Source organism: Lissotriton vulgaris, chromosome 12, assembly GCF_964263255.1.
Source record: "Lissotriton vulgaris chromosome 12, aLisVul1.2, whole genome shotgun sequence".
NCBI lineage: Eukaryota > Metazoa > Chordata > Amphibia > Caudata > Salamandridae > Lissotriton > Lissotriton vulgaris.
Window position 1 is genome coordinate 39374599 of NC_141700.1, and position 18143 is coordinate 39392741.

At 46.6% G+C, this 18143-nt stretch overlaps 1 protein-coding gene across 1 annotated transcript in view; it reads left to right on the forward strand.

The window, feature by feature from the left end:
* The window catches only part of LOC147673179 (unconventional myosin-IXb-like), a 37706-nt gene extending 19774 nt beyond the window's left edge, over window positions 1-17932 (forward strand). The window contains exons 4-5 of the mRNA XM_086946554.1: window positions 303-344; window positions 17813-17932. Of these exons, the coding sequence (XP_086802680.1) occupies window positions 303-344; window positions 17813-17932 (162 nt within the window). The remainder of the gene's footprint in view (window positions 1-302; window positions 345-17812) is intronic.
* Window positions 17933-18143: the final 211 nt, after the last annotated feature.

Sequence of the window (18143 nt, forward strand, 5' to 3'; positions counted from 1 at the left end):
TGGGGAAAAATGTGAGCCAGTAGGATCAAATTACCTGAAGAAAGCTGCTAGCTAGCCAGTCAAGGAGGATCGATTTTGCATGGTGTAGCCGGTCTTCCATCTAGGAAAGAGAAATGGTTGATATTTTATTCACAGTGGAGGTAGCATTTTATAATGCTTGAAGCATGTCTCTGGATGTTGAAGTTTTTATGTTACCTATAACACTGCTAGCTATAACATGTGAGGCAGGAGCTTGGCACATACACTCATTCTTGTGAGGAGGCTAAAGTTACACCTGAGTTATGTGTTTGATCTTTCCACAGCAAAGCAAAGCTCAAAAAAAGAAACGTAAACAGGATCAAGTGGTGAGTATTGTTTTAGATCTTCCATCAATTGCAATAGCAAGAGTGTGTGAGGCTCAGGGAGACATTGAATGTGGTACGAAAGTTTACTTCACAGTTCTACGCTTTCACTGTATGCAGGGCTCTAGATCAGGAAGGTTCAGTGTCAGTGTATCACTAAAAGCAAGTGTTGCATCCTTAGAAAAAAGAAATATAGGGATATTGTCCACACAAGGCCCTCTAGTCGTGCGCCTCAAGTGAGAGCCCTAAGATTAAAGGAAAAGGTGTCATTGTGGCATAGCTGTCTGTTGTTACATTATTGGCTCCAACAACTATGTGTTCTCACAGATATAATTGTTTAACAATAAAAAGGTGTGTTCACTAGACTAAACATTGCATCTGATAGAGCCTTCTAGCCACAGATTACTAACCTTGGAATATTCCCAGGCGCCAGACTGGACCCGGAAATCCCCTTGCACCCTGGTATGCGGCATTGTTCGGCTGCGCATGGCATAGTCTGTGCCGAAAATGACATGTACAATACCTATATCAGTGTCACCCTAGTGCACTGACCACAGTGCCTTCTTTTCTGCACCATCAGCATGGATCCAGATCGAGCTTGCCTCCTGTCACTTTTTGACTAACGTTGTCGTTGAGTGCCATTTTTCAGAGATGTCCCTGAAGAAACCCAAAGGGTTCAAGCTTTGTGGTGCCTATCATTGACAGATGTCAGTGATGGACCCCCACTTGGTTTATCTGTGGAGTCTGAACCTAGCGTTCTGGCTCCTGAAGTCATAGAGTTTGGTTACATTTACCACCAGACTGTATGAATATTCTAGAAGAAGTAACAAGGCCTACCACCAGAGCTTGCTATGCAGCAAACTGGAAAAGATGTGTTTTCACTGCAATAAGAACAAAATCAATCCTTTAGATGCTTCTATACAAAACATTATCTGTTACCTGTAACATTTACAGCAAATTGGACTAGCTTATACATCTATTTGTTTGCACCTTGCAGTAGTAGCTGTGTATTTGCAGAACAGGCAGCATCCATCACTATTCAGTGTTCCAGTAATCAAAGGTTCGAGGCATGTGGGCTGCTAAATTCATATCTAGTGCATAGATCGCCGCCTAGTGTTGGGTCCGGATGATTGCACCTTGTTGTCCTGGAAGAGTCTTTGAAGTATCACGAGATAGATGGCTCCTCCCCTGGACTACGGTGCGCATGGGCATCGACTCCATCCCCAGATTGTTTTTTTCCGCCATTGGGTTCGGATGTGATTTCGACGTCTCCTGTTCGGAATCGATAAAACAACTTCTTAAAGGCCAAAAGGCTTTCCTTACTTCGTCGGTATTGTTCGCGTTCGGTCTCGAGTATACTCCGGCTCGTCGAGTCGGATATCGGAGGAGTCGGGTGACTCTTCGGTCATCGAGGCCCTGTCGACGCAGCAAGACCCTGACGATTCTACGATGGAACGGAGTCCGTTCAAGTACTGCCCCGTGTGTGGTTCGAAGTACCCACACATCGACGTGCACCCTGTGTGCAACAAGTGCCTATCGCCGGACCACGACGAGGCCAGCTGTATGGCCTGTTCAAGATTTCGATCGAAGAAGACGATCAAGCTTCGGCGCGTGGCGCGCCTCGAGGCCCAGCGATCGGCCACGGCACCAGTGGACATCTTCGACAGCCCCGACGCAGGCGAGCAAGAACTTCACCTGCAGATTTCACCTCCATCGGCGGAGGTCGAGGCCAACTACGGAGAGGACCAGGACCTCGAGGAAGACGTCGAGGAGGTAGGGAACGACGAAGAACCTTTTGGGTCCGTGGAAGATAGCTCAGAGGATGAGCTATGCCCCGTACAAACTATTACAAAGGCTCAGGTCACGGGATCGCCACAAGGCCTTACCCACGACCCTACACCTCGCTCCTCGGCCCGCCTCCTGGCCCGGCTACGGACACCTCTACGGAGCCGCCATTGCCTAAATCGAAACCGAAAGTGAAACCTTCGGGATCGACCAAATCAAAGATGGCCGACGCACCGCCGAAACCGAAGACGCCATTGACGACGTCGTCGTCGGAGCCCTCGAAGCCGAAGAAGGCTGTCGAACTGGCTAAAGTGCCTAAGGTGGTCAAAGAGCCAAGCTCGAAAGCAGTCGTCCAGCACTCGAGTAAGATGGTCGAGTCGAAGTCGGCCGTCGAGCCGTCTTCTGTCAAGCCTACCGCATCTACAGGCAAACAGGCCGTCGAGGCCAAATCGGCGAAGGGCACCGAGCCAAAGTCTGGAGCCACAACGCCAAAGGGAAAGTCTGCCGATCCGAAGCCATCGGCGTCGACGCATGGGGCCGTGGATGGTGGAGGACGCGCAGTTGTCGAGAGTACGTCTGCGCCTCCAGCAAGGAACATGGATTCATCAACGCTCCAGTCTTCCCCTGGGGGTGGATCGAGGTCCTCGGTCGGGTCGACGAGACCGCCCGCTTCTTTTACCAAGCAAGTGGCAGACTCCCTCAAACGGATTCGGGAGAAAGAGTTGACGTCGGTGCCAAAGACACCCTCGGTACCTACTCCGGTAGCGCCACCTAAGAAGACCTCCATGCCGCTCCTCTTTACTCTACCACCCAAGGTGGTGCCAAAGGCCTTTGCACCTCGGTCGGTGCCTAAGGACTCAGAAGGGGTGAGGCAAACTCAACTGAGTGGAAGTTTGAGTCGACAACCCTTATTGGAAGAGCAGTCGGAACAGTATATCGACGCCGACACGGGAAAATTAACGCTCTACAAGAGAAAGATTACTTCACAGCCTTTGGAGTCGTTTGTAATCCCTCTGAAAAAGAAAAGGCCAGCGCCAGAGACGCCAGAACATTTTGAGCACATTCCTCCGCATCCTGGGAGAAGCCCATCGCCTTCACCCACTTGCTCAGATGGAGATCAGGGTGAACAGGACGAGGAGTATACTTTTCCCGAAAACACAGACCCTGATGAGCAACAGGACTCGTGGTTAGCCTCAGGTGATCAGGGGGACCAACAAGCTGTCCATGACCCACAAGCTTTTGGCGCAAAGACTTCTCCAACCGAAGATTCTGCGGCATTCAATGCCTTGATTGAAAGGGCGGCTGCAAACCATAAGGTGGAAATGCATGCTGACCCTGTGGACGTTGACTTTTTATTTGACACTTTCTCTGCTGCCGAGAAAACTTTAAAAACACTTCCAATGATTAAGGGTGTTCTTAAGCATGCCATAGACGTTTTCAAGGAAACTACAAGGGCACGGGTTGTCAACCCTAGAATAGAGAAAAAATACAGACCGGCACCTGGGGACCCAACTTACATAAGGGGCCAGTTGCCTCTAGACTCTTTGGTGGTCTCTAATGCTCGCAAGAGGGCGAACTCACAGACAACGGGTGAAGCTCCTCCCCCGGACAAAGAGTCTAAAGTGCTGGAGGCGTCGGGGAAAAGGGTGGCAGCGCAGGCAGCCAACATCTGGCGCATATCCAACACACAAGCTCTGTTGGCCAGATACGACAGGGCACACTATGACACCTTAGAGCAGCTTTTACAACACCTTCCAGACGAGTTTAAAGAAGGAGCTGAGATGCTTATCCAGGAAGGCAAGCTCATCTCCAACGCTGCGATTAGATGTGCGCTCGACGTTACGGATACGGCAGCAAGAGCGATAAATACTAGTGTGATGTTACGGCGTCAAGCATGGCTACGCATCTCAGGGTTCAAGCCAGAGATACAGACTACTATCCTCAACCAGCCCGTTAATCCAGACAGACTATTTGGCCCTGAGGTGGACACCACCCTCGAAAAAATTAAAAAAGATACTACGACGGCTAAATCCATGGGTGCACTTTAGTCTCAGCAATTCAGAGGGAGCACTTTTCGTCGCTCAGGCACTCGGGGTGTTACCAGAGGACACTTGGCACAACAGGCGCAATTCAGTAAAAGTGGGACGCAGTCCTCGTACCCCAAACAGGGTACGGGAGGTTACAGAGGAAACAACGCCAAGGGCAGGGGCAGAGGCAACAACAGTTCCCGTTCCTCTGCTGCCAACAAACAGTGACTTCCTGTCACTGCCCCCCGACCATCCAACACCTGTCGGGGGGAGACTCCAACAGTTCCTGCCAGTCTGGAAGTCCATCACCACAGACAGGTGGGTAAGGAAACTTATCCAGTTCGGCTATTGTTTGGAGTTAACGTCCACTCCACCCAACATACCCCCAAGACAACGTCCTATGTCGGCAGAGCACTTGCACTTATTGCAGCAAGAGGTTCTTGTGATGCTGCAAAAAGGCGCAATAGAGCTCGTGCCACTGGAGGAACAAGGCACAGGGGTTTACTCCCTGTACTTCTTAATCCCAAAGAAGGACGGCTCACTCAGACCCATTCTGGACCTACGCCCCCTCAACCTGTATATTCTTTCAGAACACTTCCACATGTTAACTCTGCAGCAGGTTCTTCCACTGTTAAACCAGGGAGACTTCCTCGCAACCTTGGACCTCAAGGATGCTTATTTTCACGTACCACTCCATCCATCCCACAAAAAATACCTCCGGTTCACCATTCTAAACAGGCATTACCAGTTCAGGGTCCTACCCTTCGGAGTGACCACTGCTCCCCGAGTGTTCACAAAGTGTCTGGCAACGGTAGCGGCGCACCTCAGGAGACAGAACATACATGTCTACCCTTACCTGGACGACTGGCTCGTTCAAGCCAAGTCGGCACAGCAGTGCGCCGCAGACATGTCCCGCACTATTCACCTTCTTCACAGTCTGGGGTTTTCGCTAAACTATCCAAAGTCGCACCTTCAGCCAGCCCATGTGCGGTAATATTTGGGCGCGACGATAAATACTCTGGCTGCTACAGCTCAGCCGAACCCAGCGAGGATCAACAACATCCAGTCGCTGATACAGAGGTTCAGACCGCAACACTCACTCCCTGCGAGAGTGTTTATGCAGTTGATAGGCATGATGGCCTCCTGCATCTTCATAGTCCCACACGCGAGGTTGCATATGCGTCCGCTCCAGGAATGCTTGGCACACCAGTGGACTCAGGCTCAAGGGCAGTTGAAAGACCCAGTGTTGGTAACTGGTCGGGCATACAACTCTCTGCATTGGTGGACTCCACACAACCTTTGCAAGGGCCGACCGTTCCAGGAGCCTGTGCCACAAATTATCCTGACGACGGACGCATCTCTCCAGGATTGGGGAGCGCATGTCCTCCACTACACAGTGCAGGGGCTATGGTCGACACAGCAGAAGAAGATGCACATCAACTACTTAGAACTGATGGCAATCTTCATGGCACTGAAGTCCTTCAAAGTACATCTGTGCAACAAGGTCGTGTTGATCCGGACGGACAACATGACGGCAATGTACTATATCCAAAAGCAGGGGGGCACACACTCTCCACAGTTGTCTCATCTGGCTCAGGGCATGTGGAAGTGGGCCATTCAGAGGAACATCTTCCTCATGGCAGAACACCTCCCGGGCGTGGACAATCAGATGGCGGATCTGCTCAGCAGGTACAGCCACCAAATGCACGAGTGGGAGTTACATCCATCAGTACTCCACCCGTACTTCCAGCAGTGGGGTCATACAGAGATAGACCTGTTTGCCACATGGGAGAACGCAAAATGCCCAAGCTTCGCCGCCAGGTTCCCACACCCACAGTCGCAGGGCAATGCGATATGGATGAACTGGTCAGGCAAATTTGTGTACGCTTTCCCCCCAGCACCTCTCATACCGCTGGTGGCACGAAAGCTGCTGCAACACTCGATGACACTCATCCTGGTTGCTCCAACGTGGGCACGCCAGCCATGGTACACCACGTTTCTGGAACTCTCCCTGGTACCGCATCAAAGGCTGCGCCTCACACCCAGGCTCTTGACGCAGAACCATGGCGACATTCAGCACCCAGATCCGCAACAGCTGAACCTGGCGATCTGGCTCCTGAGGTCTTAGAGTTTGGCTACCTGGATTTGCCCCCGGAATGCATGGACATCATCCGGGAGGCAAGAAGGCCCCCTACCAGAGCTTGCTATGCAGCAAAATGGAAGCGGTTTGTCATTGACTGTACAGAACATCATATCAACTCGCTAGATGCATCCATTCCTAATATCATCTGCTATTTGTTACATCTTTACAAATGTAATCTGGCGTATGCTTCCATTCGGATACACTTATCCGCCATAGCGGCTTATCTCCAAAACAGGCAGCACCTCTCGGTTTTCAGGGTGCCTGCCATCAAAGCATTCCTGGAAGGGCTGAAACGAGTCATCCCCCCAGGACCCCATCGGCTCCTGTGTGGAACCTCAATGTGGTCCTCACTAGATTGATGGGACCACCGTTTGAGCCTCTACACTCCTGTGAGATTCAGTTCTTGACATGGAAAGTGGCCTTTCTCATTGCCATCACGTCTCTACAACGTGTTAGTGAGCTACAAGCGCTCACGATACAAGAGCCATTTATTCAAATTCATCCTAACAGGATAGTGCAGCGCACTAACCCTAAGTTTCTTCCTAAGGTGGTGTCGCAGTTTCATGTCAATCAAACCATTGAACTACCCACATTCTTTCAGAACCCTGAAACAGTAGCAGAAAGAATGCTCCACACGCTTGATGTCAAACCAGCATTACTGTACTACATTGACAGGACCAAAAGCTTTAGGAAGACACAACAGCTATTTGTTGCCTTCTCAGCCCAGCACAAAGGCAACCCCATTTCCAAGGCAGGAATAGCCAGGTGGATCGTTAAGTGTATTCAGATTTGCTACCACAAGGCTAAGCGCACTTTAACGGTCCCCCCCAGGGCCCACTCCACACGCAAGTTAGGGCCCTCCATGGCTTTGGAGGATATTTGTAGAGCAGCCACGTGGATTACACCACACACCTTTACTAAACACTACTGTGTAGATGTGCATTCCAAACAGCAGGCAGCTGTAGGTCAGGCTGTTCTTAAAACTCTTTTTCAGACTTCTGCAGCTGGCACGGGCGGCCGCCGTTAATGGAGGGACTGCTATGTATTCTATGCACTAGATATGAATTTAGCAGCCCACATGCCTCGAACTGAATATGCTACTTACCAGTATGCATCTGTTCTTGGCATGTAGGGCTGCTAACATTCATATCGCCCGCCCTCCTCCCCGGCGCCCGTAGCGGCTGCAGATTTCTTGCATTCAATCATTAGCATGGACATCATTTACACTATTTCACTCCATCTCTGACACAATGGCTAAAAACAATCTGGGGATGGAGTCGATGCCCATGCGCACTGTAGTCCAGGGGAGGAGCCACCTATCTCGTGATACTTCGAAGACTCTTCCAGGACAACAAGGTGCAATCATCCGGACCCAACACTAGGCGGCGATCTATGCACTAGATATGAATGTTAGCAGCCCTACATGCCAAGAACAGATGCATACTGGTAAGTAGCATATTCACTTTCAAGGATGAGGTAAAGAGAGTAATGCCAGCAAGGATTCCTCCTGCCCCACTTTGGAATCTCAACATTGTTCTCACAAGGCTCATGGGTCCTCCTTTTGAACCATTGCATAAGTGCCCCTTGCATTTTCTCTCATGGAAATGTACTTTCCTCATTGCGATCACGTCACTGAGGAGAGTTGGTGAGCTACAGTCATTAGCCTTAGAAGAACCCTTCTTTCAACTACACAATGACAGGGTAGTTCTAGACACCAACCCTAAATTCCTTACAAAAGGGATTTCTGCATTTCATATCAACCAATCAGTTGAGTTACCAGTCTTTTTTCCTCAACCTGATTCTGTAGCAGAACGCTCTTTTCTCACACTTGACTTTAAAAGAGCTTTATTGTACTACATAGATGGAACAAAAGATTTTCACAAAACAACTGTTGCATTTGGTCTGCCTCACAAAGGTAATCCCATCTCTAAATCTGGTATTGCAAAATGGATTGTTAAAGAGCCTCAGATTTTCTACCGCACGTTGTGCTAAGAGAGTCTCCTTTGAGCTCTGCTCACTTAAACTCTATTTGAGGATTTTTTCCAGCATTTTTATTCAGGATTGTTAGGTGTTTCATCTAGAAATGTCTGACAGAGAGAAGAAAGCCCTTTTCAAAGCTTGTGCCACCTGTGGCAAGAAAAGTCTGCATGTGGAAGACAGGCATAAGGACTGCATTTATTGCCTGTATCCAGATCATAAGGCTGCGGAATGCAAGAACTGTTGCACCTTCTCTTCAAAGACCCTCCGGGACCGTGAGGGTCGCCTCCACACTTGGCTCCAGAAATTAAAGTCAAGGAAGGAAACTCTGTCAAGTGACAGTGAAGACACTTTATCTGCAGCCTCTTCTAGAAGGTCAGTCAAAAGGGGTAGGGTTTCCCCTTCACCTTCTTCAGAATGTCCAGTTAAGGCCGCAAAAAAGACCCCAGTGAGTCTGAGAGCCGGAGTCCTAGTAAATATCCTCACCACGGTGTAAAGGAGAGGGAAGGACTATCTACAGCTACAGCAGTGGTGGAGGCTGCTAAGACGTTCAAGAAGCCCTCTTCTCTGGCATCTGAGAAGTCAGAGAAAGGTTCCAAGTCGTCAACGACGCTGCAGAAGACTCTGTCGACGAAAGCTTCTAAATCACAGGTGGGAAAAGTTACACCGTTGACAGGCTCGTCGACGGTGCAGTCAGCGTCGACGGTGACGTTGATGAGGATGTTGACGAAGGTAACGACAGCGACGAGGATGTCGTTGACGGTGGTGGTGACGACAGTGTTGTTGACGAGAGCTTCGACGACTATGACGACGACGGCGGCGGGAGCGTTGACTACACCCATCTCGTCGTCGACAATTCGACTGTCGACGGTGGATCACTATTTCCTTGAAAAGGATAACACCGGACATGACTTCCCCAAGGAGGGTTACCACCTTGCCTCCCGCACTGTTACTTGAGGAAGAGGAGAGTTCTGATGGAGGTGATCAGGACTCTTTTGGCTATGCACATAGTCCTTCTCAGTTGTTGGTGAAGTGCCAAGAGACTGACTCTGAGGGCGAGTAACTTCATGAATGCCCTCACCAGCAGTCTTATCGACGTCAAGAGAGAGCAGGGCAGGAGATGGTGTCAGTTCCTTCTTCCCTCTTGGCAGATCTCCATGGCATGCCGCCTACTGTTCCCTCTGTCCCGGCAGTACAAGCTATACCTGCTCCCACGGCTTCAATAGTTGTTTCTCCGGAAATAACATCCCAGGTGTTTGCTCAGCCACAGACACCTGTTCCAAGTTCACCTCCAGTGATCCAGGGCATTCATGATGATTCCTCGGATAGAGATCAGGATGAGGATAACCGGCCTAACCAAGGTGTGGAATGTGATGATTACCTAATCCCGGACCCAGCGTCTCCCCCGTGGATATTGGTGGTTTTCACAAGCTGATGGAGAGAGCATCTAGTAGGTTCAAACTACTTAAGCCTTCTGTACAAAGTGTTTCCTCTGTGATTTTAAGGAACCCTATAGGAAGGTGACCCGGTCAATACACATTGTAGGAGGAGGGTCTGAAAAACCCAGCTACGGTATTTCCAGTTTTGCCACGCCTGGAAAAGAAATACAAGGCCCCTGAGGAGGTTCCGGCGTCTTTAACTGGGCAGCCGAAACCGGACTCTGTAATATGGCAAGCGACACAGAGAAAGTCTTGTAACCCTTCGGCACCCCTGTCAACTCCTCCTGATAAAGAGGGCAGGCGCCTTGATAATGCGGGGAAGTGATTCTCCTCTATGCCAAGTCTTCTGGTGCGAGCGGCAAATGCATTGGCGATCCTTGGCGGGTATGATTGTCAATTATGGTGTGATCTATCACCATATTTGGACCAATTTCCCCAGAAGTCCAAGGGGGAGGCCAAGAAGATACTGCAGGAAGGGGAAGCGACATCGGCAGAGGTGATAGATTGTGCCATGGATATTGCCACCACGGCTTTCCGTTCGCTGGCTGGCGCATCGGTTCTTTGTCGCCAAGGATGGCTCAGGGCGACCTGGTTCAGACCGGAGGTCCAAAATAAGACCCTGGTCCTCCCTTTTGATGGTGAGGCATTGTTTGGCAAACACATCGATGATGCCCTCCAAAAGATAAAAAAGGATACGGAGACGGCTAGGTCTCTCGGTACTCTTCAGTATTGGAAGGCTCCTTTCAGGGGGGGGCCAGAGGAAGGAGTACTACTTCATACAGAGGCTCGTACCAACAACAGAGGTACTCTTCTTATGGATCAACGTCTCAATCGTATCGACAACCTTACCAGCAAAAACAAGGCCAAACCTTGTCTTTCTCTAGGTCCAATGCTAGAGGAAAGCAGAATCGCCAGGGACGTGATACTTCCAAGAGGCAATAGCGGCGTTCTGGCTCAGACTGCTGTACCCACCTCCTCAACATCTGTAGGAGGCAGGGTGTCTCAATACCTCCACAACTGGAACGGATAACATCAGACCATTGGGTGCTCAACATCATTCAAGAGGGCCATACATTGGAGTTTACTCAAATACCACCTTCCAAGCCCCCTGCTGCCATTCCTTCGAAACATCTGCGTCTCTTGCAGCTCAGATGATCCTCAAAGGAGCTGTGGAGCTGGTTCCCTTATCTCAAAGAGGGGAAGGATTCTATTCCAGGTTCTTCCTGGTAAAGAAGACGCTGGAGAAGTGGCACCCCATTTTAGATCTCAGGGAGCTAAACACCTATCTAATTTCTCTTTTTTTTTTTTTTTAAATATTTTTATTAAGATTTTTTACAATTATGTACAGAGCACGGCAATATTAATGGAAAAAAATGCATGACATTGAGAAAAAATAACAAATAAAGCAACGACAGGCATAATAAAGAAGGCGACATCATATTGGGGCATCGGAGTAAAGTAATTTGATCCAAAATATTGTTCCTAATTGTATAACCTAAGGCTAATCAAACAGAGTTACCCTTCTCTAATGTTTCCATAGAATCAAATAAATATCTCACATTATTACCCACATACCAGTTTATATCTCATATGTGATCCTCATTTAACCGAATTTCAGACAAAACTCAATTTTAAACTATTAGATCATCTTTCCACCGCGTAATAGGGTCCCATATTATCTTGCCCAGCTTCCTCCCCCTTTTTCCCTTCCTTGCATAGACCTCTTTCTCCACATTGTATGTTGTTAGTAACTTAGCCAGCCATTTATGCAAGGTAGGAGGTATAGGGTCAGTCCATGCAGAGGCTATACATAATCTCATAACAGATATTGCAACAAATAGAAATTCCCTCCCGCTAAATGGTCGTGCGTCCTCCAGATTAACTCCTAGTAATATAGTTCCGGGGGTTAACACAATTTCAGTTCCTAAAGTATTATTTATGAAACGTTCAATATCTTTTTTTAGTAAGTCTAGATGAGGGCACGTTGGAAATACATGTTGTAAATCGGCATCAAAGCTTCCACACCTATAGCACTTAATACCCACTGTGCCTCCCCATTGTGCTATTTTAGCGGGTGTATAATATAAGTGATATATCGTTTTATAATGTTGCGCCTGCAATGGTGCTGAACATAACAGTGAATAACCCTTTTCTAGAGAAATACCAAAACTTTCACAGCTAATATTAAGATTATCCTTCCATTTTTCGCTCCATTTTTGATGGTCATCCTGTTTTGATTTTATCAGTTCAGCATAAAGCCTTTTAATTGTGCAGTCTTCCCCTCTTTGGATTACTTCCACAATTGGACTGCGCCTGAATCCCAGAGCACCTCCTTTTTTGTTCAAGAGAAAACTCCTGACTTGCAAGTACTTAAAGAATTGTCTAGTGTCTAGATTAAATCTAGCTTGTAAATCTGAGAATTGAAGAATCCCCTGGTCCCCCTTTACATCCCCTATAGTTCTAATTCCCCTGTTTTCCCACTCAGCAAATATAAGCCCCGAAAAAATATCTTGTGGAAGATTTGGGTTATGTGAGAGTCTGGTGTACACATTGTATTTCCCCAAACCAAATTTTTTAGAGAAACTTTTCCAAATTTCATATGCTGCTATGAGCGTCTTAAACTTTGTCCTCTTGTAATAGCTAGCCTCTGTAAATTTCAGCAAAACATCCTTCGCTTCCATTCCCAAGGTTAGTCCATAAATTGCTAGTGTTCCAAATTTGCTCCACTCTTCTGATTCTTCCCCTCCCAGCATACCAATCATATTTTGTAGAGCTGCCGCCCAATAATAAGATTTTAAGTCTGGAACTCCCCAGCCTCCCCTTTCTCTCGGAAGTGTCATGAATCTAAGGGCTCTTCTCGTTTTCCCCTTTGCCCAGATGAATCTATTTATAATACACTCTAGTTTTTTAAATATTTTAACATCAAATAATAAAGGTATTGCTCTGAATAAATATAAAAATTTTGGGAGTATCAGCATTTTTATTATATTTGTCCGCCCCACTATTGACATATGCAAATTGTCCCACCTATCCAGGTCTTTCTCTACTTTCTTAATCAAAGGAGTAATATTCTTTTCTACTAACACATCCAGATCTGCCAAGATGATAACCCCTAAATACATGCCTTCCTGCGTCACTCGATTGTCTGTACACGTAGTAAACGAATTTTTTATTATCTGCGTTTTAGATGTATTTAATTTATACCCCGATATCTTTCCAAATTTCATCGCCTCGAATTCCAGATGTTCTATAGATTCAGAGGGATTTGGAGAGATTACAGCAATGTCATCTGCATAAGCTAAAATTTTACATTGCCCGATGAATGTTGTTAGGGGTACAATCATCTCGAATGTCTCTATTCTACGTATTAATGGGTCCATGTATATAGCAAACATGGGGGGGTGCGGCTGTCACACATAGGTCAGGATTGACCTATTTGCCAGTAAGGGAAGGGGGGGAGGGAGAAGGGGGAGTGGGGTGGGACTCAGGGGGGGAACAGGGCACGGCAGGATACACAACAGAGAGACAGAGCTTAAAAAGGGCATTTTCAAGAAAGGGGGAACAGGTGGGGTGGCGAAAATTTAAAGGAGGCAATATAAGAAAAAACGTCAATGGAGTATTGATAATACGTTGGATAATTAAATGGTTAGAGTACAGAAGAGATTGTAGGCGGGAAAAGATATGTGATAATGTGTACCATGGGTGTTAGGTTTGCAACATGGAACGTATGCGGTCTAAATGATCCCCAAAAAAGAGCAAAAATTGTGGTAGCCTTGAAACAAATGAATGTGGATTTTGCATTTATACAGGAAACCCATATTATGATAACACAAGCACACTTCCTGAGTCAGTTAGGATTTCATCTATTAGTACACTCAAGCCAAGGGGTCAAAAAAAGAGGGGTAGCTGCCTTAGCTAGAAATAATAATATTCTGACCAGGAAGAAAGCACAGGATAAATGGGGAAGATGGGCCATGATTGAGTGTTTTATAGATGGAGAGTGGATAACGTTTGTAACCGTTTATGGCTCAACAGAGGATGACCCCGAGATTTTTCAATTTTTAGATGTCGAGCTAGCAACATGGGCACCAAAAATTATACTGGGAGGTGACCTTAATATAAATGGAGCAGATGGATTAGGACTGGGTTCCTTTGGGAAATATAAGGCCGGAAAAAGAAAGTCAACCAGGCACTACATAGCTTAGTCTTAAACAACGCTCTCTCAGATGAATGGGGGAAAAAGAGATTGGACAACAAAGGCTTTACATTTTACTCTGCTCCGCACCGAACATGTGCAAGATTAGATTATTTTTTCGTTTCAAGCACCACTATTTCAAATTCAAAGATTGAAAGGCTGCCACGGATCTTTAGTGATCATAACCCCTTAGTACTTACAATGGCAACAAAAATAAACACTAGACAATATACAAATTGGACCTTCGAAAGAGAGCTATTAAAAGATGATAAATATATAGAACATATGAATAAATGGATTATTGATTTTTTTATTTTCAATAGGGACACAGCAGAAATGGGAGTGGTCTGGGATACTTTTAAAGCTGGAGTACGGGGGGAAACAAAGAGTTATAACTCTTATAAAAGGAAACAAATACAGCTGAGGAATTTAGAGCTAGCTGAGAAGGTTCTTAAGGCAGAGGAGAACTTAGAAAACTGTGTTTTGACGGGGGGGACTTGGAAAAGGCTTGGACAGAACTAGTGAAAGTAAAAGGTGAGGCAGAGGGCGAAATGGCTAGTAAAGCAGCGAAAATTTACAATACTAAAAGAGAGAAGTGTTATGAATTAAGTGAGTCAGTAGGCAGAATCTTGGCTACTCGGACAAGGCAACAAGAAGCTGTGGGTATAGTTAGAGAAATTAGGGATACATCGGGCACGGTTCACTCAGAGTCGAATGAAATAAGGGAAGTATTTAGGACATTTTATGAGAAGTTGTACGACGATGAACTAGAGGGTCGAGATTCTCAAAGAGATAATGAGGAAATGAAGGAGTATCTCCAAGAGATCCCTATAGATACAATCGAGGAGGATGAAGCAGATGGATTAGAGGGAGTCTTGCAGACAGAAGAAATCAAGGAGGCATTATGGAATTTGCCCTCTGGTAAAGCAGCAGGTCCTGATCAAATTCCTATAGAGTTTTACAAAGTATTTTGGGACCTCCTGGCAGAAGAGATAATGAAGGTTATGCAACTAGCACAGCTGGGCAAATCAGCACCTAAGTCATGGGGGAGTGCTGAGGTGGTAGTAATATTAAAAAAAGGGAAAAACCCGGAAGATCCAGGATCTTATAGACTACTTTACTCAATGCGGACGTAAAAGTCTTCTCCAAGGCATTGGCATCAAGGCTTGCAAGAGTTATCGATAAAATAGTCAGTAGCTGCCAACACGGTTTTATACCAGGGAGAGGAACTACCCACCATATACGAAAAGTAATAACTCTATTCGATGCTACTTCAGTCACAGGAGACCCGATGGCAGTAATGTTACTTGATGCAGAAAAAGCATTTGATCGGGTCTCCTGGGGCTATCTTTGGTATGCTCTGGAAAGAACAGGCATTAAACAAGGTTTTATTAAAGCCTTACAGACTCTTTATTTAAAACCGGTAGCAACTTTACGGGTGAATGGTGGAAATACGGGCCAATTCCAAATAAAAAGAGGTACTAGACAGGGGTGCTCTTGCTCACCGCTATTGTTTGCTATATACATGGACCCATTAATACGTAGAATAGAGACATCTGAGATGATTGTATCTAATTTCTCAATCCTTTCGAATGGTCTCACTCCAGGATATCTTACGTCTCATCAATCCAGGTGATTTCATGGCCACTCTCGATCTCAAAGATGCGTATTTTCACATACCCATTCACCCAGCTCACAGCTTTCTTCGATTCACAGTAGCCAAGAGGCACTTACAATTCAGGGTTTTACCCTTCGGGCTTCGCTCTGCCCCGAGTATTTTTACCAAGATGCTGGCACCGGTGGCAGCTTTCCTAAGAAAACAGCATTTTCAGGTCTTCCCATACCTGGACGACTGGTTGCTGAAGGCCCTGTCCTGGGGGGCTGCGGAGGAAACAGTCAAGGCATGTACGAACCTATTCAGGAACCTGGGTCTCACTCTCAATAGGGAGGAGTCGTCTCTCCTCCCTTCCAGGACAGCACGTTTCCTGGGAGCTATCTTGGACACGACTCTCGGCAAGGCCTTTCCATCCCTCGAAAGGCAGGAAAAACTGAAATCCATGGCGCATTTGTTGAGAAAAAGAAAGTGTCTTTCAGTACGCCGTTACAAATCCCTTCTAGGAGTGATTTCTTCATGCATTCCTCTGATACCCCAGTGCTGACTGCGGATGCGATCTCTTCAGGAACAGCTAGACAAGCAATGGCGGCAGATTCACGGCTCATTAGACTACAAGGTGCTAATTACTGCGACAATGAGAAAGGCAGCCTTGTGGTGGGCGAAGGAAGAAAACCTATCCCAAGGTCTATCCTTTGTAAGCAATCCAGCTCCTCAAGTGGTAACGACAGATGCCTCGCTGGAGGGCTGGGGTGCGGTGCTTCAGGATCTACATGTCAGCGGGCATTGGTTGCCCCAGCACCGTCATTTTCACATCAACCTCCTAGAACGAAGAGCAATCCGGCTGGCACTTCAAACATTTCTTTCACAATTGCAGGGGTCGGCGGTTCTCTTCCGCACGGACAACTCCACGGTCATGCACTACATAAACAAGGAAGGGGGTACCAGATCTCTTCCATTATCCCAGGAGGCCCAATAAATTTGGGAATGGGCGAACCTACACAGAATATCGCTACAAGCAGAACACCTGCCAGGAGTGCTAAACGAAAAGGCGGACAGACTCAGCAGGCTGTCGTCAGTCAGCCACGAATGGGAACTGAACGAGACGGTCTTGGAGGAGATTTTTCATCGGTGGGGTAAACCCTCAATAGATGTCTTTGCCACCCCGATGAACAGAAAATGCCAGTTTTACGCAAGCAGGTTACACCATTGAGGGTCGTTGGGGAATGCGCTTTCGATAGCTTGGTCAAGAGCATTTGTGTACGCCTTTCCCCCCATTCTGTCAAGGAACAAACTACAGCGTTTACACTATCCAGCCAATCAAATGCTATAGAAGTGTACAGTGACAGTTCACAAGTTCAGATGCTTGCTGGGAATGATGTCACCTTGTATTCATCTGATCCCTTTCTCTTTCCACCATATGAGACCATTGCAGGAGGAACTTGATAGCCACAGGCTTTATTTTATGATCAGATTACTGTGGACACGTGTATACAATAGACTTCAGCATGTATTACGGCAAGGCATGAAGGTGCCCTATGAACAAGCAGCTGGTCTTCCTCCATGTTTATTGCTATTTCTACTGTCATTTGTATGTCAATTATGCACATGTAGTGCTGTAAAAGCAAGTCCATTCTTGTATCTTTGCACTCTGCACTAAGCTCCAGCTCAAACAAATGTGTTCTTAGTTTTCCATATACTGTGATGGTCACCAGGTCAGCTTTCAGTGTCTGGTCAGAACGCAGTCAGTTTGTAAGGAACTCCTTCCCAACTTGAAGCTTAAATCTGACAAGAATGCAGTCAGCTGGAAGACATAATGCTGGCTGAATGAGCAGCAAAGTTCTCGTGGACACTGAGGGACAAAAACTGATAAAATTATGGAGTACTTACAAAAATATTTTTTTTTTTTTGTAAAAAAATATCTTCAAACTTTTACAGGTTCAGTCTATTGTCACCTAAAACAAGTGGGTGGAGTGTTGCTTTAAAATTGCATGTCACATTGCAGCACTATATGCTCCGCCTCTGCTCCTGCTGCAGCAGAGATAGGTCGAGCGAATATACTTTATTTACATTCTCAAGGCGCAGTGTTTATGGCTTGCAGCACTCTGCGAGTAACGGAAAGATTAATGCACACGATACGGTCACTAATAGAGTATTAAAAGTAACTTTAAGGACAAACATGCAGTTGCGTTGAGGCAGCTTCTTTGCATGATGAGATTCCTTTGGTTTTCATTCAGAATGCTTCTGTTTACGATCATTCATTTATTTTCTCTTGCCTGTCTTCTGTTTGCAGACGGAGCATTGCGGCCACGTTTTCGTCCACTATCAAGTTAGCATAGGCCAGTCATGTGAACAGTGCCAATCCAATATCTGGCCCATGGACAAAGTGTACCTCTGCAGAAGTAAGAATTGAATTGTTTTTTACCGGTTTCTGCCACAGTAAAAACTGCTACTGTCTGTCGAATGTAACTATTGTCAAATATTTATGAAAGGCAAGCCTGAGAGGTGAGCCTGTTCCTGCTAGTAAATTAGAGACAGTACATTCAATTCAACCTAATGTTTAAGTCCTGTAGGTGAGTGAAGAAATAAATAATGAAGCCTGTCTGAGCAGTTAAAGAAAGTAG